The following is a 13,467-nucleotide window of genomic DNA, read 5'->3' as shown; positions in this document are numbered from 1 at the left end:
GGGAAGGGTGCAGCTCTCTCTGCCCGAGCTGCTCTCGCCTCGTCAGCAGCCGATCCTGCCGCATTGTGGGATAATGCAATCAGCCAGCCCGGAGCTGTGACATTCCCCGTGTCTGGCACAAAGTCAGCCTGAGGAGGACGATTAACACAGAGACACACAACGGGAGGAGCCGGCCTTGCAGTTGAGCTGTTCTATCAAATGAATTTGTCTCCAGACAACGACTGGTCTTAATAGGTCTGATAAATTGTTGTCAGCATTAATTTCTTAATGCACGGGCATTGCTTTATCTGGAATTGCAGCGGTAAATCCCCACGGCCTCCTTAGGCTGGGGATGAGATCTTGCCAAAGCCTAAGTGCTGTATTCCAGGTTCTCATGTCACCTGACTGGAGAGAGAACAGCAAATTTTCTTCAAGGCCTTTACCGGCTGTACTGGACACTCACTGGTGAGCCCATCTCAAAAAGGATTTACCAACCAAGGCTTTCCAAGTCATGGAAAAGCAAATAAGGGATGTGCTTGCAGTCCTAAAGCTTTTCTTTGGTGTAAATATACTAAAAATTACAGTGGAGCATTTGCCTGTTTTGGGGCTGGCTTTTTGTTTATTTTTCTGACATACAGCCTTGTGTCACAGTTGCATTGGTCTGTGCTTCATCAAAAACAACTCATTTTTATGGGCAAAGCACATTATTCTCTGGGTGGTACAAATGAGGACTGTTGAAACCATTATGAGACTTTCCTTTCCATTCCTTACTCCTTCCCCGAAGCTCCAGAAAATACTCTGCACTTGGTGAAAAGTAGGTGTCGCTGCTACTGGCTTGGACCTCTCTTCTAGTTCTCACATTTATTCTGTCTTTAGAGGTGCTGGGGTTTAAAAAAACCTCATTCGGTGGATCTTCTGGAGCTGCTGGAGTGTCCCGTGCGGTGGGTGAGGGTCCCTTGGGCAGCCCGAGCGAGCGGCGGTGGGTGAACGGCAGAGGGAGGTCTTGCATCTCGGAGAGAGCGGGGCTCGCTCCTCCCGGCCGTGCCTTTCAGGGAGCTTCTCCAGCCCTGCAGGGAGGGTTCACACCCCGTCCCACGGCCAGAGCTTCTTTTTCCCACCACAGCCTCCCTTGGCGGGAGGAGCTCTGCCCTGCAGACAGATATTCAAGATGCTCCATGGAGACGTGGGGCCAGGGAAGTAAAAAGAAGAATTTTCAGCTGACTTGTTGCTCTGGAGGTGGTTGAAGTGTGTTTGTGAGCTCCTCTAGGACTGGAGCTGTGCCACGGGCTGGTGGCAGGTCTGCTCTGACCACCTTGGGCCTCAGCCGATGTTCTCTGTGATGGTGAGGGTGAGAAACTCAGTGCCACTTCCAGCCCGTGAGCCTCTGCAGAGCTTCCCCTCCCCTGTGTCCCCTCTCATAGTCTCACAGGAAGGTCCGGTCACTTTCTCCCTTGATCTCGTTTTCTCCCTTAGTACAGGCAAGTTTTTTCCACGCGCAGTGGTTGGAACAGATCTGATTATTACCATTTCAGAAAGAACACAGGAGAGAGAAAACCAGCTCTCTGTGTTCCTCGTGCAAGTGTCCCCACTGTAACCACATCCGCGGCAGGTGGAGCGCGGGGGAGGCACCGGCGCTGCCCCGGGGAGCGGCACCTCCGGACCGCCAGACAAACGGGGGACCCGACCCTTGGGACTGGCGTCCCCCAAGGCCTTCGGGGGCACTTTTCGCCCCGAACCTCTGGCTGAGCCAGGGATGAGCTCTGCATATAAACACCTGCTGAAAGCCACGGGCAATTCCGCAGCAAAGTAGGGATGATCCAGTACCAGAGCACGTGGCTGCAGGGGAAAAGTTTGCAAATGCGTCTGGCTCGGGCAGGATGCGCGTGGCTGGCAGGACAGGCTCTCCAAGCTGTTCCTGCCCTGAGGAAAGGCTGACAGTGAGCTCAGCCCCTGCGCTGCAGCCGTGCCAGTGGAAAGCTTTGCTCCCACTTCTGCATTTCACGTCCTTGTGGCTAAACAGTAAGATGCGGTCGTCAGGGGCTGGCGCAGCGCTGTGTGACGGCTGAGTCACGAGTGGCCCAGCACACGGCGCATTTCCGAGCGGCAGGGCCGGACGAGGCATTCCCCGCAGGACCCGTTCCTCCCTCGGCAGCTGCCTTGGCCCGGAGCGGAGCCGGCTCCTGCAGCAGGTGCCTGGAGCCGTGCCCTGAGCCGTGCCCTGAGCCCTTCCAGCGGGGACAGCCCCGGCCGGGCTCCCCCAGGCTGCGCTGACCGCTACAGCTCCGCTCAGCGCTGCCCCTACAGCCGCCAGCCACGCCTGAGCACCTTCCCATGGGCACACGGCCCCTGGCGAGTGGGAAGCCAGAGGGAGAGTGACCAGCCCTGCCCCTGGAAAAGGCAGGGGAGAACAGAGGAGAGCTTGTTGAGGGGGATGGCTGCGCTGCCCAAAAGCTTCCCAGCAGAAAAGAAAATGGGTCTGGGCAGGTGCTCCTGACCCCTGGCAGCGGCAGGGAGTCACCGAGGACTGTGCCGGATCCATCCCGCTGCTCCAAAAGTCACAGCCTGTTCCCAGAGGATTATTAACCTGTGGTGAAGCACACTTGAGCGCAGGACTGTGTCCCAGCGGGGCACGGCAGAGGCCTGTCCCACCCTGCACCGCAGTCCACAGCCGTGGGGAAGGGCAAGGACAGGCAGCAGGGGGTGCGGGGACCCTTGGAAAGCCTTTCTCCAGCCCGCACGGCTGGTCTGCCGCCTTGAGCAAGGGCTGCTGGTCACTCCAGCGTTCCGCCCCCTCCGGAGCACCGGCTGGACCCGCGGGAGCACGGCCCGGGAGAGAAGCCAGGAGCGGCTGCAGCAGCAGCATCAACAGCGACGGCTCGTCCTCCGGCACCGGGCGGGCAGCGCGGCCGCACCGTGGGAGCGCCCTCCGGGCTCCGTCCCCTTAGCCCGGCTCGGCTCGGCTCGGCCCCCGGCGACACCTGCCCGCCCCGTCTCGGCCCATCCCGCCCCGTTCCTGCCCGTCCCGCCCGGCCCATTGGCTGCAGCCCCGGGGGCGGCCCCGCTCCCGCCCCGCGCCGCGCCCCCGGGCCCCGCACATATCAGGGGCGCGGCAGCACCGCGCCGGCCGCACCGGGCTGCAAGATGCCGCGCTCCTTCCTGGTGAAGAAGCACTTCTCGGCCAGCAAGAAGCCCAACTACAGCGAGCTGGAGAGCCAGGCCGGTGCGTGAACAGGACGGGCCGTGCACGTGGGGCGCTCCGCGGGTTGGGGCGGGGGCTCCGGTGCGGGATCTCCCTAGGATTCCACTCGGGAGCGGGCGGGGACCGACCGATTTTCCGCAGATTTGTTTCAATTTGGCGCGTCTGGTGGCGCGCGATCCCGTGTCCCGGGATGCTGAGCCGCTCCCTGGTACCTCGGGGATGTCGGTGTCTCCCTCAGGGGTGCGTGGGGAGCTCCCCGTGCCGGGAGCGTGGGGCTCTCCTCAGCCCGTCCCTCTCGGCAAGGCGGGCAGGGCCGCGGGGTCCCTGCGGTGTGAGGTCGGTCACCTTTGCCCCGGGGCGGGCCGCGGCTCTGGGCTCCCGCGGGGTCCCTGTGCTCCTCCTCAGGGCTGCGGCGCGGGGATCTCAAGGGATGGCCCGGGATGGGGTCGCACTGAGCCCGCGGGGGTGGGTTAGGGTTCCGAGGGCCCCGCTGACCGCCGCCCCCTCCCGCAGTGCTGGCCGCCCCGCTGCTCTACGAGACGTGCCCGCTGCCCGTCATCCCCCCGCCCGAGGTGCTCGGGCCCGGAGCCTACTACCCTCCGCTGGTGTGGGACGCGGGGCTGCTGTCCAGCCTGTTCCCGGGCGGCCCGGGCAGCGAGGCTGCGGGCGGCGCCGCCCCCGCCCTGGACCTGACGGCGCTCTCCAGCGAGGAGGATGAAGGCAAGAGCTCGGGGCCCCCCAGCCCGGCCTCGGCCCCCGCCGCCGCCGAGCGCTTCCGCTGTGCCCAGTGTGCCAAGGCGTACTCCACCTTCGCCGGGCTCTCCAAGCACAAGCAATTGCACTGCGACGCCCAGGCCAGGAAATCCTTCAGTTGCAAGTACTGTGAGAAGGAGTACGTGAGCCTGGGGGCTCTCAAGATGCACATCCGGAGCCACACGCTGCCCTGCGTCTGCAAGATGTGCGGGAAGGCGTTCTCCCGACCCTGGCTGCTGCAGGGCCACATCCGGACGCACACTGGTAACGTCCCCTCTTGTCCCTCTCCCTCCGCCCTTATCGCCTCCCGCTTCCCTGCTCTCCTGCCCCAGCGAATTGGCGGCCCGGGTGTTATCTGGGAAGATAAGGGTTTCCCAGACCCTCTTGGCACATCTCTCTAAAATGTCCTTTAAATATCCTCTTGGCTGGAACGCAGCGCAGGGTCAAGGCCCAGCCCGTAAATCTGTGCTGCTGTCGCGAGTGCAGGGCCTGCCCTGGAGCCGGCCTGCCAGCGATGGCACACGTTTCCCCAGAATGTCATAAAGCCGGGCTGTGAGCCTGCTGGAGCCCAAAGCATCCCTCCCTGCCGCAGCTGCCCGGCCGCCGCCCGGTCCCTCGGGCTGAGCCCGGCTCCAGGTGCCGGGATGCGCCACCTCGGGCAGGTGCTGCAGGCACCTGTTGGAGCGGGGCCGGGGCCGCAGCTGCAGCCCACCCCGCTGCCCCCACAAAGCATCTCCCGAGCATCCTTTGTGGGGCTGTGGGACGGTGTAATTGTGACTTGGCACTGATTTCACACCCTCTTAACGTACTAAAGATGATGGCTGAAGGAAGCCGGGTAGACTTAATTGTGCTTTCCAAATTGAGCATACACATTTGTTTCCTCCAAAAGAGTCTTTCTGGGAGGAATTCGCCCTGGCCAGGCTTTTCAATGCGAGCCGGGCAGGAGAAGGGGGGAGCGCAGGGCTCGGCAGAGGAAATAGCTCCACTCACCCGGGGCTGGCGCCTCGCAGCCGCTGCCTGCTATGATATAATTAACACACAGCGCTCGGCTTTCCTGCCTTGCTGCGAGCTCCTCGCTTGGCTCCGAGCGGGACACGAGTATCGTGTCTTCGTCTGCATGTGCAACTGCCGCGCCGCTTGCAGATGTTTCCAGCATTCATTTTCCGTGCTTCATAGGAAAGGTTTTTCTGGGAGCAGACAGTTCCCAAGCTGGCAGTTCTCCCCCAAGCGATGCTGTGCATACCCGGCTTTCCCCCCGAACAATAACAGCCAGCACTTCTTTTCACTGTGCTCTGCACAAACTTTGGCTAATGAATGGCTCCTTCTTTGATATTCCCCATGTGTTGATGCACTGGTTAATTGGGAGCGTTTCTCTTTGTCCTATAGGTGAAAAGCCCTTTTCCTGTACGCACTGCAACCGGGCCTTTGCTGACCGCTCTAATCTCCGCGCCCACCTGCAGACCCATTCAGATGTAAAGAAGTACCAGTGCAAAACCTGCTCCCGGACTTTCTCCCGCATGTCGCTGCTCCACAAGCATGAGGAGACGGGCTGCTCTGGCTCTCGCTGAGGACTCCGCTCCCCACGCCTCTCTCATCACAAATACCTATATTATAACTAGTTTATGTAGGAGTTAGTTTCCTCCATGGCCATTGCGGTGTGCACCGGGCTGGACACTGCTCCTCTGGCCCTTGGGACCCTCCCACTCCTCACTCGGTGCCTCCAGTGCAATGCGAGAGCCTGACCACAGAGTGTGCTGGGTTGGGACCCGTCGGGATCATCGAGTCTGATTCCTGGCCCCGTGCAGGACATCCCAAGAACCCCAGCACACGTTTCTTGAAGTGCCACAGGCTTGGTGCTGTGAGCCCTTCTCCCATCCCGGCACGGGGGGCTGCAGTGCTGGGCTCGGTGCCGGGTGTGTGCGGCTCACGGTCCTGCCCCAGCCCCTCGGTGGTGCCCCCCTGCCAGAGGCACTCGGCACCTTGCAGGGCTGGACCCGCACTGGTATTGAACACTGCGACCATGTAGCTTGGGGGGTTGGGGGCTTTGGGTTCGATATGTTTGGGGTTTTTTTTATTTTTTTATTTTTTTTTAACACCATAACCACTCGGTAACTTTTAAGAACCAGTATTTTTTTTAAATGAAGGACAAGACACTCCCCCCGTACCCCAAGTGTATATAACCCGCCTGTAGAAGGTGTAACTATGCAATAATACAGTATCCCAGTAGTTGTGAAGCAGCTGCTTCTCCCCAGCACAATGACAATTTGCAATGCCTGCGAGATTAACAGTGTCCATGAAAGGCAGGGGTAGCCATTTCAAACCCCAGCCCTGTTTACAGAGCAGCTATGCACTCAAGCACCTGTTAATATGACTCTTAACAACTGCTTTTCAAGAGAACTGTGACTAATAGCAGGCACTTGTCAGCTGATACAATGGTGGCCTGTCCCAAGGCTGGCCATCGACAGGTGTGTGCCAAAAGCCCTATTTATGGGTATTGACAGGTGCCTCCTGAATGCATCTTTCTTTGGACATTGTTTTCATGGAAATCATTACAAAGAAGATGTTTACATTTCAAAGGTACACTGGTATTTATATTTTTGTGCCACAATTTTGTACTGATGAAACTTTTTATATAATGATATACAATTTATTGATATTCAATAAAGTCGTTAATTTATAATAGGGTTTTGTGTGTGTTTGGGGTGAATGTTCAGCAATAAGGAGGGAGTGCTGTGCAGAGCCGGCTGCAGGGCTCAGCTCTGCTCCCACCTGGTGCTCTTGGCCTCTGCCTGCAGGTGACTCGGAATTTGCCGGAGGGAATGTGTGCAGCAGTGGCCGCTCGGGAGGGGAAAAGTCGGGCGGCATCAGTTCCTGCCAGAGGGCTGGGGCAGCTGTGAGGTGGGGTGGGAGTACAGGGGCTCTGCCGGGGGTGCAGGGGATCCCCCAGGTTCCACGAGGGAAAGCACAGGAGTTTGCCGTGTTCCTCCCAGCCTGCTCGGGTGGGTGCTGGTGTCCCCAGGGAGCTGCTGGAGCACCTGCGGCTCTCCCGTGTCCCTGAGCTCCCCGTGGGGAGCGGGTCCCTGAGCCTGCCCGGGCCGGCCGCAGCTCCCGGCGAGCCGGGGGAGCCGATGTGGGTGGTGGGCACAGAGCTGGGACATAGACATCCCCTGTCAGGGCTGGGACACGGCAGGGGCTGCCCCTCGGGGCTTTCCACAGCCCCAAAGCACCTGCCGTGCACCTTCCCACCTCCCCCATGTCCGGGCTGCTTCAGAGCCCGCAGCCAGCCTTGCTGCCAGCCTGCCCCAGGGCCTGCGCTTTCCTGCTCTCCGCATTTCCTCGGTGCCATCTCCGGGACGTTGCTTTCCTCCAGGGAATGAAAGGGAGCGACTCGTCATCCCCCTCCAGCCCGCGGCTGCCCGGCTCCCTGCGCCTCTCCCGGGGCTGCTCGGAGCAGGAAGATGTGTGTGCCTGTAAAAGTCAGCAGAGCTGCTGCTCGGCCCTTCTTTAATTAAGAGCTCACCCGGTATAAACTGACTTTCCCAGCCGAGTTGGACTCATTACTCGATTATTAAGCAGGGCAGGAAGTTTTGGGTTTGCTCTTGTGTGTGCTTTTCTTCCTTTTCCCAACAGGAAGCGGGGGAGGGGCACTAATTACTTTCAGCTTTCCATCCATAAAATCCTGGAGCCGCAAAAGCAGCTAAATAGTTAAAAAAAAATAAAAAATAAAAAAGAGACCAATTTTGAGAGGGGACCACCTGCAGGAGCTGGAAAGGAGGGTCGAGGAGTGGGTGTGCTGGGAGCAGCAGCCCTGGCAGCCCCGGCCGGGTTGGCTTTGCAGCTCCCACAGCAGCATCAGAGCCCTGCACCGCTGGGCTTCGCCCCCCTCCACGTGTGCCAGGGGACCCCGACCCTTTCCCGTGTCATTCAGGATCTCACTCCATCCCTGGCACCCACCGGGGACCCCTGCCAGCTCCCTCTCAATGGGCTTCAACTGATATTGGTCAGGCCGGCGGTGAGAGCTGTGAGAAACCTCCTCCTCAGCAAGCTCTGCTGCTCTCACTTGTGCTCCTGGCTTTGTCCAGCGGCTGGCTGGGACGCCAGGCCTTTAGAGGGAAGGTATAAACTGGGTGGAGAGCAGCCTAGGCTCGACTGGCAAATCCCGCTGGCATTCAAACACAAATGCAGCCTTAAAACACGGGAAGAAAGAGACGCTGCATGTTCTGAATCACAAAAGCACAGCCCACTGGCACTTGGATTGCTGCTGCATCTGCTTCTTGCCCTGCCCAGCAGCCTGTGCCCGGGGGAGCGGCTGCTCAGGTGATGTCCCACCCTTCGGACCAGTGTCTCAGACCTGCCCAGGTGTCACCCAGGTCTGGACCAGCTGCTGTCCCCTCGCAGGGTGATGAATGTGCTCCAGACCTCTCATTTTCTGATCAGCTGCTCAATTTACTATTTAAAGTATTTATTTTTTCTACCTAAGGATGTTGGGGATGCAGAGCCTGGAGGACCATGGCCAGGACACCCTTGGGTCCAGCTCAAGCCAGCTCCACACAAGGGTCATCCCATCTGGTCTCTCCCCACCCCTGCAGACCTCTTCTCTGATGGAGAAAGGCACTCGGGAGCTGGGCCTGGGGAGGAGTGACAATTTCTTTTTAATTTCATTTTCTGAAGGACAGCCGCAGAGCAGCATCGCTGGCAGCGGGGCCGCGGTGCCCTGCCCTTGTTCCCCTGTGCCCAGCGGGGCAGCCAGCGCTGCTCAGCGGAGCCGGGGGCTCCGGCACAAAAGCTCAGCAATTTCCCGGCTCCGTTTAACGCCAGGTCCCTCTGGCCGGGCCAGGCAGCGCAGGCTGTGCCCTGGGCTGGGAGCGGGGCCGGCGATTATCGGAGCCATTTGGTGGCCGCCCTGTGTGAGCCCCCGTGAGAGGCTGCGGTGCCAGCGCTGCTACAGCCGGGCTTCGCTGGGAGGCTCGCAGGGAGCGGGGCCCCGGCGGGCGGTGCCGGCTCCGGGGCTGCCGCGCTCCCCGGGCCCTGCCGAGCCTTTCAACCCCGCTCTTTCATTTCCACGGGACCTTTAAACCGGCACGTACGTCCCCTCAGCTCCTGGAGCCCTTTCAAAGGCTCCAGGGAAAGCACAAAGTGCCTTTTCTTCCCTGAGAGGACTGGTGTTTTCTCCCGTCCCTGACCCGATGTAGAATTAAGGGTGTTGGGACACCCACCCTGCCGTGGGAACCCCCGGGGCAGACCCACGTGGAGACACCGCGTAAAAAAGGGATTTAAGGCTTCCATGCTACCATTTGAACTCATCCTGCCCTGTCTCTGCAAGCATCTGGAGCATCCCAGATGGGATGAGAAGGAAAGCAGGAGGATTACAGCCACCTTTGCAAAGGCTGAGCTTCATCTCCTCAATCATTTGGGGACCACAGTTCCCAAAATTTCCTTGGTCACCCCTTGTGACCAAGCGAGGCACACCTGCTCCTTGTGCTGTGAGGAGCTCTGGGGTCCACCAAAATGCCTCCTCTCACCTCCACAGCAGTAGAAAGCAAAAAAATTTCCACTTTCTTCTCCTGTCACTGCAAACCTGCGTGCTGGAAATGTTCTCATGATTCTCTGATCTCCTGCATCCCTCCCAGCCTCTGCAGGAGCATTTCCAGCGCCTGAGCACTCAGCCAAAGCTCAGCCCTTACCAAGTGCAGCAGCCCAATTCTTCTGGCTCCTACCTTAGCTAGAAAAAGCTGAACAAACAAACACAAACCGGGCAGAATGCAGGGAATTACTGAAGCCAGTTCCTGATTTGGGGCAGGGAATGATCGGAGCTTTGTGGCAGAAGCTGGGATGGCTCGGGGTGATCAGCAGGGACAGCCTGGGTTTCCCACTTGCGATAGCTGGGATGCAGGAGGTCTCAGAGGGAGTGTGAGGTTTTCCCTGTCTGGAGAAGGGCAGCAGGTGCCGGTGCAGGGCTCAGCCTGTCAACAGGCAGTGCCGTGAAAGCCTCTGTCCATTAACAGCTCGCCATAAGGAGCGGGGCTCACAAACAAACTGCAGGTGTAGCTCTTGTTTTTCTGCCTCTGGGCTATTGACATGTGCAATAATCTCAGATTAATCTTTAATGGGATGATGAACCGATAGCGTGGGGCTGGGGAGGTGCGAGTCTTCCCATGCAGATAAAGCACCGCAAATGCAGAAGGAAAGGGCCCGGCAGCCTGGGGAAGGGCCGTGAGGCTGGAGGGCTGAAATCAAGGTGATGTCTCACCCTCTGGCCGCCCCCAGAGCAGCGGGCACAGGGGCGATGCCCCCAGGGCTGCACCGTGCCCCAGCAGAGCCTCGGGCACCCGAGCTGTGGGCACAGAGCTGCTGTGATTCATTCCTTGTCCTGAGGATGGGATGGCACCAGGGCCACTGGCACACCCCAACAGGGCCCGCTGGCCTCTCCACCCTGAGAGGTGCCAGAGGCAGCAGCCAGCCCGTGCCGCCCGCTCTACAACACCGTGCTGTAACTTATTGGAGATCTGCCTAGAAAATCATCAGAAAGTATTTTAAATCTAGCATAATATACATATGTATGGGTCACCTTCTGTTTTACTGGGCTCCCTGAAAGCAATGTGAGGCCTGTTCTGCTTTTCCCAATAAAAAGGCTCACATTTCACATGGAGGAGATTGGCGGCTCCCGAGCTAATTAGTCCGGGTTTCCCTCCACCTCCGCATTTTCCACGCAGGGTTATGCTGGCGACACTTTGTCTGTGGCTGCTCCGGGAGGACGGTGCTGCACATTGAGCCTCCTTTGCCGCGATGTGCAGAGCGGGGCAGGGCGAGGAAGTGGCGGCGTGTTGTGGCACGGAGTCATGGCCCGTTATAAAGAGCTTCAAGGGCCTGCATTATGTCATTACTCAATTAGCCTGTTGGTAATAGCACTTCATTAGAGAGACAGTTCCTATTCACTGGCCTTAATCCACTTTCTAAAGCCAGGGCTAGAGCCATTGATCGCTTTTCCCGCTTTCCTGATGAGGCAGAAAGTGTTTTTGGAGAGTGGCCCCGCGGAGGGGGGAGTGATGCTGCTGCCGTGGCCAGGATGTGCTCCTGCGGCTGGGACAGGGGTGGCACCTCGGCAGCTCAGGTGGGGCGGGCAGAGCACCTGCCCTCCTCAGAAATCAGCCCGTTTATCGGGGAACCAGTGAGTTTTGGTGGCGATCCATCGGTGGCCGCAGGACACGAGCTGTCCCCACCCTGCGGGATGCGAGCCCACGCCAGGGATGCTCCGGTGCGGTTCGGGCGCTGCCTGCCCAGCCCGAGCCTCGCTTCGGACCAGAAGCAGGCCAGAAGGAAGAGCTGCTCCTCTGATTTCATTTTTATTTCCTCCCCCACACGCCCTGACACGCAGAGCTCGGTGGAAAGCAAAGCACGGTAGGAAGTGGTGCGAGAGCCACACGCAGGAAGCCGATGTGTGTCAGGAAAGGACGGCAGGAGCGAGGGAGGAGCAGCTGGTGCGGAGCTGCCCGCCGGGGCAGGGGCACACAGAGCCCTTCCTCCTCTCTAAAGGCGTCTGCTGCCACTCGAGGGGCTGACAGAGCGAACTCAGAGCTGCAGGGAGCTCGCAGCCCAGCCCAGGGAAATGTTCCCTGTGTCCTGCCCGTCCAGTTGGCTTCAAAGCCTGCGGGGTCCTGCAGGGACCCGGTGCCCCAAGTCCCCCCACCACAATGGCCAGAGCATCCTCAAGTGCAGCCCTGTAGCCTGGGGCCTCAATCTTCCACAGCCTCATCCACACATCCACCTTCCCCAGGGCTGGGTGCCCCCTTCGTGCCCTGCTGCCATGGGAGGAGCTGGGCTTCCCTACCCCGTGAAAAAACAACCTTTGCTAGACTTGTGAAAGATTCAGCTTAAGACAGAAGTTAGTTTCTATCAAAAGAAGTACTGGGGTAGGAAGGTTTAGTGCCCTGGTTACAGCAGCTGCTGTCTGTGATCAATATCATCTGAATTTCCCCCCAGCCTCACTGTACAGCAATAACCTTCCATCATCGCTTCCACAGAGCTGGAGGGCAGCGATGTGGAGCCCACACCTACTGGAAAAATTCATGGTTATTGGTAGTTGTGACTCAGATGAGGACCTGAATGCGAATGCTTTGCTAGATGGCAAATGGTTTTCTTCAAATGCTCTTCAGAGCATCCCGGGAGCCAAAGCTGGCACGTGCCTGTGGGACAGTCCCTGCTGGCTGCTGGGGACAGGGAGGGCTGGGATGTCACACACCATCACCCAGCGGAAACTTCCAATATTCCACAATTGAAGCAAACACCTTGTTTTGATTCAAACCCTTTTGCCATTTCATACTGCTGGCTACTTCTCTCTAAAAGGAAATAGCTGTCCCATAAATAAAGGGTGGTGGGAGGGAGCGTGGGGGAGGCTGTGAGATGCAGGAAGCTTTTCCCGGCGTGCCCAGCTCAGGGCTGGAGAGCACCAGAGCAGAGATGGTTCCTGGTTCAGCCTGTGCCAAGGAACCCCCCAAGCCTGGGGCACTCCAGCCTTCCCCTCCTCACCCCAGACACTTCCCCACGAGCCCCTGGCAGCCAGCCCTGCCCTGAGCCCTGGAGGGGAGAGCTGCCAAAGCACCGAGGGGTGCTGGGGGAGGGCAGCTCAGCAGGGCAGAGAAGAGCTGGGTGCCACAGGTATCGCATTCCCACTGCAGCCACCTCCACCTGCACTGTGGGGAGCATCACAGCGCAGCTGCAGCCGCAGGGAGCTCTCCCAGCCTGCTGCTGGGGAGCTGCTGCACACACAACACGAGCCACAAGATGAGAAGTGGCACCAGGAGCAGAAGCAGGAGCCTCCCCAGGACCCTGTGCAGCAGTGGCGAGGCCTGGGAGCCGCTGTGCCTGTGGGTCAGGGCTTAGCTGGCTCTTGGGGGAGGATGGAGATGAGAGCCAGCACCCAGGGAAGTGCCTCCTGTGCTGTTCCAAACATTGCAGTGCCAGGCTGCAGGGGGATTTCAGCTGCACCACGATGGACTCTTCATGAGAGCCCGGCTGCTGTTGGGCTGTGTGGGATCTTGCCAATGTGATCTTGTTCTGAGGCACAGACCTGAGCTTTCCCAGCAGCTCCAGGTTTGGCTTTTTGCTTCCTGTGCCCCATTTTGCCCCACTGGAGGGGCTGGGTGCCACACAGTCTGTCAGCCACAGGCAGTGGTGCTGGGATGCTGAGCAGGACCTCACCCCAGCCCACAGCAGGGAGGTTTGGCACGGCCCTCGGTGGCTCCGCAAGGGAGGGCAGAGGTGATGCAGAGCATCCCCTAAAGCAGAGAACACCATGCCCTGTGATCCATGTACAGCCCTGCCTGCTCCTGCCTGTGGGATGGGGATGGGCTCGTGCCCACCCTGTCACTGCCACATCCTTGTCACTCATGCTGCAGCCAGGGGCTCGGCCGGGTCCGTGGGCCCTCAGCAGCCCTGCACTGAGCTCCCTGGGGGGGTGTGCAGTGGGGCTGGGGTGTGCAGTGGGGCTGGGGTGTGCAGTGAAATTGGGATTTGCAGTGGGGCTGGGGTGTGCAGTG

The 13,467-nt window shown here is 59.4% G+C and overlaps 1 protein-coding gene across 1 annotated transcript; it reads left to right on the top strand.

Moving 5' to 3' along the window:
• Positions 1–3,087: 3,087 nt before the first annotated feature.
• SNAI1 (snail family transcriptional repressor 1) lies at positions 3,088–6,615 on the top strand. The gene is made up of 3 exons (XM_015647100.3): positions 3,088–3,199; positions 3,692–4,195; positions 5,318–6,615. The coding sequence occupies exons 1-3, from the start codon at positions 3,121–3,123 to the stop codon at positions 5,497–5,499; spliced, it is 765 nt and encodes a 254-aa protein (XP_015502586.1). The 5' UTR covers positions 3,088–3,120; the 3' UTR covers positions 5,500–6,615.
• Positions 6,616–13,467: the final 6,852 nt, after the last annotated feature.

Source organism: Parus major, chromosome 20, assembly GCF_001522545.3.
Source record: "Parus major isolate Abel chromosome 20, Parus_major1.1, whole genome shotgun sequence".
In the NCBI taxonomy this organism is placed as follows: domain Eukaryota; kingdom Metazoa; phylum Chordata; class Aves; order Passeriformes; family Paridae; genus Parus; species Parus major.
Note: the sequence above shows the minus strand (reverse complement) of the source record. Positions and strands in the feature narration are given on the sequence as shown.